This window comes from Tuber melanosporum (genome assembly GCF_000151645.1).
Source record: "Tuber melanosporum whole genome shotgun sequence assembly, scaffold_8, strain Mel28".
Taxonomy (NCBI): Eukaryota; Fungi; Ascomycota; class Pezizomycetes; order Pezizales; family Tuberaceae; genus Tuber; species Tuber melanosporum.
Genome location: NW_003299128.1, coordinates 1,000,373 through 1,012,696, shown reverse-complemented (window position 1 = coordinate 1,012,696; position 12,324 = coordinate 1,000,373). Strand labels below are relative to the sequence as shown.

Genomic DNA, 12,324 nt, shown 5'->3' with positions numbered 1-12,324 from the left:
CCACCCGTGCTCGAGCGATACCGCTATCAGCAATCAATGAAACACCCCACCAAACGAGAAACAAAGGAGCTCAGCATTCCACCTCTCACAGCACCGCCGCACTCGGACAAGCAAGTTTGCCTCACCCATATTGGCGGGTTCAGCAGCATGTGCTTCGGCGTGTCATCGTCTTAAGCTTTCGTTTATCTATTGCTTGTACTCTTCCCCGGATAGCCACTCCCCAATCGGGAACAAATTTTCTGGTATGGAAGGTGGTGCAGTGTTAGGTTAAACAAATTTTTTTTTTTTTTTCCCTTCCTTCTGGCGTGCTTCGGTCTGACCAACTGAGAATTGGGGATGAGCGTTACCTAATTGGTCGGCCACGATTTTGGCGGGGCGTTGGATAAATGAGTCTGTGCGCAGGGATTAGTTGGTCCCGTAATTGCTAGCGTTATGATAACTTACTGTAGCTTTGGCCGGTTCAGATTGGTTGGTCAGCTGTGAGTGTGGGCTCGGTTGCTGTGGTGACGCACCATACCGGTACCGTAAAATCTCTCGCATAACGGGCTGATCAATAGGGCGCTTTATTGGTTCACGGGGACTCTTGAGACAATCGTTTTGTCGCGACGAGAAGCCGACCACTCACAGCGCCGGATTTTCGCAGTGACTAAGCCTCTTTGTGTCTGTTACGTGGGAGATTTTACATGTCTCGGGTGTGTGATGTCTCCTCGCTGTACCGTATAATCTCGTCCAATCCACTATCTCCGGTAAACCTCTAATCTCCGTACCCAGAAACAAAAACCCTCAAAGAAGGATCACCGTTTTCCCCACAGGGTAAAGCCTAGGCATGCTGACTGTGTTACATCTCATTAACCGATATCTGCAATTCTGGTAACCTGTCAAACTAAACTTATCGCGGGTGGACCGGAGATTAACCCCTGCTACGGAGATATGATAGCGGGCTGCACGAGATCATACCGTACTATTCGAGTACCGTACTTAGTACCAGTATGAGACTGGTAGCTGGATTAGCGGTGGCGATGGATACGAGTGCTTTTTACAATTCTTTAAATTAAGTGTTCAGCAGCTAATTGAACCCAATTCTCCCCTGCCCCACCAATCTCAACCTGCAAAAATGTGCACGACAATACCTCAATGCTAGTAACCTCCCAGATTCCCCCCCCCCCATGAGCACTTTTTCCCTCCCCATGCCATATCCACTCGAGTACAATAACTTTATGCAGGCTTACCGGGAGGAGCTCGGACTCAATTCCTCTGTCTTGGGCCTTTCAACCCCAATTGTCGGTCCAGTCTGCGTGTCAGCAGGCTAGCAGCCGAGGTTCAACCCTTGTTCATCATACTTGAGTGCTGTGCTCGAGTACTCGAGTGCAAGACAGGGCGTTATTTGTATTGTAACCTATTATTGCAGGTTTTACAAGGGAGTGAGCAAGAGGGGGAAGAAAAAGAAAAAAAGCACGGGGCTCTCAACCGTGTTATTGGGTCCAAAGTTTCTTTTTCCTTCCTTTTTCCTTCCCTTTCCCCCTCCCCCACGGACGGCGTTCCCGAAGGAGAGGGTATGAACTTCACATGCACCATAGAGAGCTACGATACCTATGATACTCGAGTACTCGTACGGGTATGGTAACTACGTTACGCTAAGGCTTGATACGAGTAGCATGCGGTACGGTTACCGGTACGTTCACGAGCGCGGGGTGAATGAAAGTGGTTGAGCTACTCGAGTACTATACTAGTACATATATATCCTCAGGCAATAAGTACCCGGAAGCAGGATTATCAAAATGTGTGGCCACAAAATGCGTGCGTATGTGAGTGCCCGCACATATTCACGACCCCCGTCTCCGGATACTCGAGTACTCATTGCCAGAGGCGAGTACGAGTACCGGCAGGAACCTGAGATTAGTAGCGCCTCAGCCATGGGATGCATCGCAGCAGCTTCGCGGATTTGCAGTGCCTCTGGCGCAGGAGGGCAGCGGGGAAGATGGCACGGGAGTGCCGCACCGAGGGGAAACGTTTCGGAGAGCTGCATTAGCATTAGGTGCAGTACTCGAGTACTAGCACGAGTAGCAGCAAGCTACATCAAGGTCTATTCCAGCAAGAACCTTATTAACACCATCGGTACCGACTGCGGATCACCGGACTCCCGTATCATGGTCTACCTCTGGAGAAAAAGAGCAAAGTCCAACCAAGTGGAATTCGTGCACAGCTCCAACCTGCAGGTGTGGGGGACTCTCAAGACCGAAATGCCGGGTGGCCAAGTAAGCGATCAAGGTTGTATTTATCAATGCGGAATGTAGTACCGTAGTCTATGTACCGTGCTATGCGGGTGCTCGAGTGCGAAGATGGATGGGTGGGGATTGTGAATGATCACCCGCAACCGAACCAGGCGGGCGACGAACAGGGATCGGCAGCAAGTATCATAATTTATTGTTACCCTGCTTTGACGATTTCCCTCAACAGGCACGACAAACCAGGACAGGGAGGGTAACTTAAACACTTGTTGCTGTTGCTGGGGTGATGCGAAATACCTGCATCCACTCGCTCGGAACCCATCGATTCCAAGAAACCCCAACATTGCATCACGTTCCTGTGATCATTATCCGTTTCGAGTCTACAGTACCCAGCCCTCCCACCCTACCGTATTCACCCCCTCGTGAACAAAAACGCATCAAGAATGCGCACACGGCGCAGAATACGGTAGCTCCGTTAATCCGGCCCAGCCACTGCTGTCTCACTCAAGTAACGGAATCTGTCTACTCATCGCTAGTATCGACCGGGCCTGCGCCCACCGATGATATCGATGACACGGATAGGGTACTCGTACAATAAAATGATAGGTTATCATTTACTTATATCACTACTGCCCATAACTGGGCCCACTACCGGTAGTCTATCCCCATCGAGGAGGAGGGGAAGGTGAAGTTTTTTTTCCCTTCCTTTTCTTTTCCTTTCTTTTTCTTTTATCCCCGATCTCAGAAGGAGAACGGAAAAAATGCATCACGGAACTCCCCGCTGCGAAGTCGCAAACACCTGAACGGATATTTGGGATACCTGTTTTATTCTGCCCAACCCAGCCTAACCCAACGCTCCAACCCCTCCCTCCCCCCGCATCGGACCGCTTCGCCGGTGTTCCCCCCTCCCCTGCAGCCTCCTCGTTAAAAGCGGAAACAGGGGGGTATGTTTTGCGCCCTCAGATGCCCATGAATTTTTTGCTATATTTCTTTAGTCCCTGTCTTCGGTGCCTCTTCCCTGGAACGAGCACAAGAGTTCCAACCAAACATTTGATATCGAGGCCCCCCCAAGGTATCCCGTGATGTCTAGTGTATGTATGGGAACGGAAACAGAAGGCCAATAAGCAATGGTATCCGGAACGCTGGGTTTGTTCGCCGTTGAAGGGCTCACTCGCACAATAATGACATGCTTTACCGTATGATATTTCTTACACCCTCATTTTATTTTGGTTTCTAATAATGCAAAAAAGAAAATTATTCCCAGATGGTACTGTATAAGCACCAGGTGAGGTGTTTTCGTACAAGTACAAGACAGGGATTATTTTACAGGTTATTGTAACTACCGGTATCCCTGTCCTATATGAAAACCTCTCTTGGTGCTCGTACCTATCTCCTCCTGTTTGCAAGAGATACGACCAACTACCCGCGTACTGTGCTCGAGTGAGAATTCATCCCAACAACCGCACGATAGAGTACAGTGACTAGACAAAAGTCTTGGTGATTGTCCCTTTTCACACTAAAAAAGGGTAAAATCCCCACTTTTCAATAGATCTTATCTCATTGAAAACTAGATCTCATTTTGCCAAAACTCCTGATTTAAAGTAATCTTATCTGTACACTATCTCATGATCCATGTGAACCATATCCATAAGTAGCTGAAGGTTCCACATGGTTGTAAAGTTCTACCATCGCTTAAAATTCATAATTATCACCAATGTACCTACTTCACATCACCAAGACTTTTGTCTAGTCACTGTATGTAAAGTGTTTTATGCGGCACAAACCCTCCATTTCACACTACATACAGGACCATACTGTATCTTCTCATAAGGGTCCCAGTCCACCAGGAGTCTGAAATCGATATCCATCCAGAGCAGGAAACTAGCAAAACGCCCCTTGCTAGATGGAGCATGGTGGGGAAGAATCAAAGACCCTTCCCCATAGAGGGGGGGATTTTGCTGATATTGTGTTAGGGTGCGGGAAAGCAAATTTCTGGAACAACGGCTTGCCGAATATGGATACCTCACCCGGTGGACTGGGTGAGGATATTCCCCAAGGAGCGGGTATTCGGCAATCCTTAACTACTGCTGGAGAGTGTTCCTCTTACGCCGGTGACCGTACTTGGTCGCATGGTGCTGGTTTCCCCCTACGGGGCTCCGAAGATTTGTGGGATATAGTTTTCTAAGATACCGTATTCTGATGATTACTGCACTGCATCGGACTTGAAAGGCTCTTGACACTGGATGGAATCTACCGTGTCTCCATGGAAGATAATGGAAAGATTGGTAGAGTCCCGTGCGAGTGAACTGCTATCAAGGCGCTTGTCTGGCAGTCAATGAAAACTCTGGAGCCACGCTTCCCTGATGAACAAGCTTGCCAAGTACCCTTTTTTTGTCTCGTGCAGCCAATTGTATTTTCAGGTGCTGGCCCGTGATGACTGTCCGATCACTGGTTTAGACAAGAACATGAGCACCGAGATGTCGTTGTCATCGGATGACTGTCAGATTACCCATAAAATGTGATGGTACTGTGGTTCTCTGTATGGTACATGCCAACAGGCCGTCGCCTTGATCGTGCCGCGGTCAGAGCTGAAGCTAGCAGGTAAATCAATTCCCTCACTTTTTCGCATCTGGTCAACTAGGATTACTTGTGGAACTTACCTTGGAAGAGCATATCACGTACAGATACCGGTATCTTGATACGAATTTCTAACTCAAGAAAAGCAAAGGCATAGGCTACATGATAACACGAACATTTCTGATTCATCAATGCTAGAAATTTCAAGTCGTCTCCAAACGATATATGGTATAAGCACTGGGTCAAACACCAGTATTGACTCTGCTTGTCACCAATCATGCCGAGCGCTGGCTGGTCCGCGGAGATACTCGACTGCTGAGCGGCATTGGCTGATCCGGTGTGTAAGGCTCACGCTAACTGAGCCTTAAAACTAGGCCCATTGATCAAAGTTTGCGATACGATGCCAATTCGTCTCATGTCGAATCTAAAATTCCTAAGGGCTTTGACCACAGACACAATTAATAGTACAGGGAGGTGATTATGCGGCTAAACGTGTCTCCAAGCCGCAGACCAAATAAACTAGTGCAATGTTTCTGGCGGTGATTGTTCCATCTATGTTGAGTCAATGAACTTCATCACTGGAATAGCTGGCAAATTGCCCTGGGCAAGGTGAAGTGTTGCCGTGTCCCGACAGTGCGGAACCCAATGGTAAGCGACTTTGAGACTGGCAGAATCTTGCCAAGTTCCATATGTGTGTCGCAGGCCGACATCAAGAAATTTTGGTGACGAGACCTGCAGCTCTGTACAGTACAAGTACCGGCAAATGATGTCTCCACCAAGCGTCTATCCTCCGAGGCCTCTTTGCCGTTCCCCTAACTGAAGTTTTAATCCGTTACCAGTTCTAGTGATTCGGGGGCAAGGGGAAAAAACAAGGAAGGGGGAAAGAAAAAACGGTAGGACCTCCTAGAGGCTGTTTTGTGGTGGCGTGTCGAGAGATGAAGAGTGCTTACTCGAGTGCAAGGCATTTATTATTGGAAGGGGTGGTCGGTTGAAGAGGTCAGCGGATAGGATCAGTGATTCGTGGGACGGGTGCGGTAAGTTCTGGGTGGGCGGGATTAGACTAACGATCAGAAAGATCCGATCCGTCATGAATCGCGTGGTCCTGTCTGCATTCAGCCACTGCCCGTCAGTGTCTGACGCCTGAAATTTTAAACGACCCCTAACCCTGGAAATGGTTGGGCGAGTTCGCGAAATGGTGCTCCGCCATGATACTCGTACCGGTACCGTAGGTTCTGAGCAAACTCGACCCGTCACTATATTTCTCAAGGTAGCCACTATCCCTCTTAAGGACTAACTCCATGGCGGTTTCGCCTTTCTGGGGATAGTAACTACCATACAGGGAATTGCCGTGGGTCGAATTTACATGTACCCAGAACCTAGGGTACTCGAGCACAATTGCTTCTGATATGGTTAGACGGCGTTGGTGTGCCTGGGAGGAGGGCATCGCATGGAAAGATAACCGATGCCCCCAAGTACTCGAGTATTCCCGAGGTACGCACATCAGAGGGATCATGTGGCCTTTGGAGTCATTCTAAACTTCGCCCCCCCAAGAGCATTGTTGGAAGGTTTTGCATGTTCGGATCAACAGCGCTGAGTGCGAGTTAGACTATGGAATTCTCCTTCCAACTGCATGATTTTGCACCAGCCCAATATGGGCATTTCGCCTACCTTATCATTTCCTACTCATCGGATTCTGCGGTTGAAGAGCATTCCCTCCCCTCCTCCAGTGGATGGGTTTAACGCATAAACAACTCATGTCGACCAAGAGCATTGGAGATGGCGTCTTTCCGTCTGCCCATCGATATCGACACCGGTGATCTTCTATTGGCCTGCTGTGGCTCGGTTGGGCGATATGATAGCGAAGCACCATGAATCTTGGTACTGACTTAGACTACTGTGCAGACATTTTGACGATGCATTTCTGGACCTCCTAGAGAAAGAGAGGGGAGGGCCCGAAGGAATACAGGTTAATTATCCGTGTGGCCTTCCCCGATAGCTTTGGATAGCTGGTTCACGAGTATTATGATAGGAAAATGTTCACTTTGACCTCTTAAATCTATCCACGAATACCAGTGCTAGGAGTCTACCTGCACTACGCACACCTTTCGACCCGACTAATGAGTGTGAATACGGCAAACCGGTCTTCGAGTACTCGTACAGCACATCACTTCCCGTTACCGTCTCATACGGGGGCACAAGGAATGCCGGCGGGTGACGAACAGGGATCGGAAACAAGTATTTTTTTGTTATTAATATGATACCCTTTGGCGAATCCACTTTTTTTTTCCTGCTCGATACAAGTACGGGTATCATACTCCTGTTCCCTCTGTTTTGCTTAGTAATGCATCTAAAAAAAAAACTATGATAGTGCCCTGGCGTAAATTTGTATACCGGTATATCATTATCATACCTCCCCCCGCGCAAAAACGCCCACCCTACCCCCCCCAGCCCTCAACCAATACTTCATTAGAGTCGACAGAGTTGAAGGAGCTGATTCTCAGTGGTTCTATCGAGTACGTTTCTCGAGGGACTTTGTTGCGGAGTGTTCGTTGTTGATTTTCGCTCAGGGGAGGGTGGATTCCAAATGCTCTGCACCATGTTCCTCGTGCCCCCCGGATGAGACTGCTGTGCGACCCACTCGCACTTGATTTGACCAATCATGCCATACCGGCAAAGACTAAACAACAAAAGCATGCATACTGTACGAGTACTTGGACAGTACGAGTACTGGTACCGGTATTCCACCCTAGATTTAGCGACGGGATAGCCTGTAGTCATCCACTATTGTTCATTCTTTGACTTGCCCCTTACAAACTCATCGGATTACTGTAAGCTTCGCAGATGGTGAGTTGAAGTGGAGGGCGGGGGGGAAAGGGATGCTCTTCCAACCCGCTGCCCAACCTACCATCATCTCGCACTGCTCCTCTTCGCCTCCTCTTCGAATCGTTTAGAGGAAAATATTTGTGCCTAGCGTAGCTCGTGTTTCAAACTCCTACTTTTCACTCACCCGTAATTGGACCTGAGAAACTTCCCTCCGTTGCTCTACGGTAGTACTTGTGCGAGCGGTGAGCGTCTCCATCCTTTCCGTCATCGCCCACGCTTCACGGTCTGCCATTGTGCATCGCCGGTGTCACGTATGCACTAAAAATCTTTAGTCAAATCGGTGAATCAGGTGATACTGCAAGCCCATACCGGTAAACTACTCCTCCAGATCCATCCGCCGTACAGTATCTAGGATACTCGAGCGCAGCTTGCTCTGCGTGCTCTTGATAGCGAGCGAGCCGCTGTTGTCATTTCTGTTTTTTTATTTTATTTTGGGGGGAGAAAAGTCTACCGTGCGTGCCCCCCCGGCTTTGTTTCTTCAACTGATCTGAGCAAATTTCACGGGTGGAGGGGCTGAAATTTTACATTTGGGTGAGGTCACATCCAGGACCCGACCGTAACCGTGCCCATCTTACTGGTTCTTTCTATTTTTTTCTTTTTTCCTCCCTCTTTGCTTGTTGTGGGGGGGGGTGTGAGATTTTAGATAACTGGATTGGGTGCTCCGGGATACGGAGAGAGATTCTAGGAGCTACATACCACGAGTCAAATCTCAGGGTTTTTGAGAAACGAAGCCTCAATAAACTATGGCGAACCAGCGCGAGAAGAAGCTAAAGCGGGAGCGGGGCTACACGCCTCCACTGTCGCCATCTCTGCACTCCAGTGGACGCGAGGACACCAGTGACCGCAGGCGGACATCCACATCGCCGCCCCCCATTCCCCGGCATCCCGTACTGAGCATGCAAACCGCCTTTGAGGAATCGATTCGTGATGTCCGTGTCGGAACGCAGGGAGAGGAAGCTGGGGGTTCATCGCCGAGAAGCAGGAAACGTCAGCAAAGGAATAAGGAGTGCGAGCATCATCGGTTATCGAAGGTTGTTTCACAAATCGCTTTTGGTATTCATCTTTTACATGGCCGCCTAGCGAAATCCGACTCGGAAGTCGTAAGGATTTTGCAATCCCATGTGAACGATATGGATGGATTCATCTCGAAAACTACAAGGGATTTTGACCTAGCGAAATCGGATATATCGCAACGGTTGAAACATCTTAGGGTTCCATTAGATTCGGAAGCTGCGTCGATGGCATTCGACAATATGCTTGAAAGTCGGGAGTTTAGGTTGCAGATATTGGAGGGCAATGAGAATGTGGAGTATGTGGTTGAGCGCACAATGGCTGCTATGGGGAAGGCATTGAAGGATGTGGCTGAGGGGCTAGCTGCGGTGGATGATTTGGCTAAATATCTGCTGGGGCTGGAGGAGGGGTGGAAGGGTTCGAATTTGGTTAGGGTTTATGCCGCCATGACCTTCAATGTTGAGCAGTGGTTCAGAGGTCTCGTGGCATTGCAGACGAAATCGGTAGGCTTGAAGGAGGAGTTAGTGCAGCTGAAGGGTGTACTGGGGGAGATTGAAAGGAGGACTGGGATTGCAAGCAGGAAGAATAAGGTATGTGATTTCCATGATATCGGGACGGATGATGACTAAATTTTCATGATATCTAGGGATCTCTAGCTGTGGTCTCTCAAGTTACAAAAAAAAAGGTAGTTGGTATTGGTTGAGTGACATCTGAAATTGAATAACTAATAATCATCTAGTCTTCGTCTCGATTAAACAAGTCTCTCCCGCCCACGCCTGCCCCTGACACATTGTTGAATGCCATCGATGTTCGCATTAGCAACTCGCACAAAGATTCAAAACGCCTCACCCGCTCAACCTCCCAGACCCTCGGGCCCACTCGATCTCATTCACAGCGCCTCCCCCACCGCCACTCATTCCTCTCGACATCCCTCTCAACGACAGACACTAGCACTGGAGCTCCATTTTCCGCAGGAGAATACGAGTCCGAGAAGGAGGAGGACAAACGGAAGAGCAGCAGAGTCAGGGTGAGACCCGTTCCGGAGCTATGGCCCGAACCATTATCCCAGCGCAGCGGGCCCGGGGATGAGCAGGATGATGGCCAAGGAGACAGCGACGACTTCGTCTTCCGGCCAGATAACGAAGAGAAAAAAGACAAGGATTTCGCCTTTAGACCTAGTAAAGATGAGCGGAAGGAAAAGTTAGGGAAGAAGGAGAAGCGCGATTCAGTGCTCTTTACTAGACAGGACAGTTGCGCCATTATGTGATTTCTTTTCATTCTGATTTTATACCTTAGCGTTCCTGTCAGATCAAATTGCGTTCCTCAACGGGCTTCCTTTCCTCATCTTCGTTCTTTTTGGGCATATATTTTTCCCTTTGGGTTGTGACCTTTCTGCTGCTGCTTGACTTCCGCATGCCTAAGTGCATTGCTTCATATGTCTACTCGTACACACATCTGGCGTCCCGGAATTTCCTATATAAAACCTTACAGCCTTGTAACCAGCACTACCGCACCCTCCTTTACAGTCTCTCTTTGTGTAATCCCCTAGACGGCATTCTTAACTTCTCTTCGCTTTACATTTGGCGGGCGGCGGTGCAGGGGCGTTTTTTCAGGATTGTACTCGAGTATGATTTTATGTATTCATTCAAAAACCCCACACCATCTATATTATTCACCTTCATCAGATTTCCCCCCCCCCCTCCGTGAGTTCATGCATCTAGTGTGTCCCGGGCCCTGCATATTTCGTGCTGTCATACCAACCCGCCGGAATATTGTGCACATTTTCGGTGAACTTCCAAGGTTCTTCCAAGGGCGCTCAACGAATACGATGGCGGTAGCAGCCGGGCTGCATGTCTGCTTACATGTGTGAGAGCGAAAGGTAGTACGTCACCGGTCTGGCAGGTGGCGGGCATTCTACTCGTACAGTAAAAGAATAGATCTGTGCCCCAGGGATGGGTATCCTTGCTGGTTGGTTGGTTGGTTGGTTGGTTGGTTGGTTGGCTGGGACAAGTTATGGCACGTGGGTGGGAGGTAAGGAGGGAGGTGGGACCCCGCATCTGGGTGGGGTCTCGGCGGGATTGTGAGGAAGAGTATCGCTGGGGTGGGTGCTAAGGTATGATGATATCGGGACAAAACACTGAGCCGATGGGCGTTTTTTTTTTTTCATCACCAAAACCGAAGCTCTCTGGGGCTATCTGTCCCCCCGTGTGAAGTGAGATAGCCCCCCTCCCGTGCTCTTTAGTCGTCCTTTTGCGGAATTTGCGTCGCAGTGGGGGCGAGTCATGTGAGGTCACTCGAACTGGTTCTTGAGGAAAGTGGGGTGTGATGGACCCTTGTTTGTGGGGGGGGGGCTTCTCCGTGGAGAATGTTAGTGGTGTAGCTTTTACGTATGGGCGAGCTTAGGATGGTGACGATGCGAGTGGTTATTGTCTGTTCCGTGGCGGCTTGAGCGCGGAATTCTGGGGCTCTGACGTTTGGATAGGCATAGAGGGTAGGGTGCGTTGATTATCAGGACCCGAATTAAACGTTTTGTGAGGGAATTGGATAGGTCGTTACTGAATCCAACTTCTCCATCCATCGTATGTTACGGAACGCCGGGTGTTCTACTGGCTGATTCTTCCGGGCGGCCGAGTGACATGTTGTGATTGTGTGTGAATCAAATTGATGTCTGTTCAGGTCTTTCGAGTGATCGTCCCATACGAGGGGAAGTGATGGGCGTACGGTTTACAAACACCTTACTCAAGAACTAGTGACACAGAACTTTGAATTCGGGCCCGGTGCCCTGAACGGGTCTATCGTGAGTCGTGAATATCGCATCATACTACTGTATCATACTCTATTGATTATTAGCGACGGGAGCCCAGTAGCCTTCGGCGGTAATACCTGTAATCCTTAACCACCCCCCCCCCCCTCCTCCAAATCACGTCTTTCTCACAGCCAAAACCTATGATACTTTTTTTCATCGCTGATATTCCGAGCATGAATATTCTAGACTTGAGGGATTTTTGTCGTTGGATATCTGTGATCGGAGATTATATTTATATTCTCTCCTTCCCCTGGGGACGTCTTTGCTCGATGATGCGTTTATAATAATCATAGCATTCAAACCCTAGTGAAAATCCAATTGTAATCGCAGCCAGTCCAAGTATCATATCTATTCCTGTAGCAATTTTCCGTGAAATGCTTAAGCTGGCGTAACCGGTAGAGAGGTGTCCGAGAACATGTCGGTAGCCCCTGTGCGGTTAGTGGGAGCCCATGAGGTCGATCCCCTTCAAAACGGGCTTTCGTAATTATCACTATATTGGATAATCCGTCGCTCAGGGTGGGAGAATTAGGATGTCCTGTCCCATGGGGACAGCGAGACTGAAGCCCTTATCCTTCCTGAATAGGCCTGCAGCGCAAATCGGACCTGCTGTCATTATCGTATCGTACGAGGAGGTGTGGTGGAATTCGACTCCGGGTCGTGCCCTCGCTATTCCTTCGTTCGTGCCCGGGTATCTGAAACGATATCATATCATACCCTGAACATAATAATTTTCTGGGCTGTCCACTCGAGTATGGTACAGTGATACGCTTGCTGCCGAGGTACCCTGATTTGTCTCTTTTATGATACCTTTTTCTTAAG

At 49.1% G+C, this 12,324-nt stretch overlaps 2 protein-coding genes; both read left to right on the top strand.

Moving 5' to 3' along the window:
- The first annotated feature begins 7,717 nt into the window (after nucleotides 1-7,717).
- GSTUM_00011164001 (uncharacterized protein) lies at nucleotides 7,718-10,026 on the top strand. XM_002841749.2 has 4 exons: nucleotides 7,718-8,140; nucleotides 8,236-9,289; nucleotides 9,346-9,384; nucleotides 9,439-10,026. Exons 2-4 carry the CDS (start codon nucleotides 8,432-8,434, stop codon nucleotides 9,964-9,966), a joined length of 1,425 nt encoding a protein of 474 aa, XP_002841795.1. The 5' UTR covers nucleotides 7,718-8,140; nucleotides 8,236-8,431; the 3' UTR covers nucleotides 9,967-10,026.
- A 48-nt stretch (nucleotides 10,027-10,074) lies between these two features.
- GSTUM_00011163001 (uncharacterized protein) lies at nucleotides 10,075-10,406 on the top strand (the record flags this gene model as incomplete). XM_002841748.2 has 1 exon in its annotated part: nucleotides 10,075-10,406. The coding sequence occupies exon 1, from the start codon at nucleotides 10,113-10,115 to the stop codon at nucleotides 10,404-10,406; it is 294 nt and encodes a 97-aa protein (XP_002841794.1). The 5' UTR covers nucleotides 10,075-10,112.
- Between the last annotated feature and the right edge of the window lie 1,918 nt (nucleotides 10,407-12,324).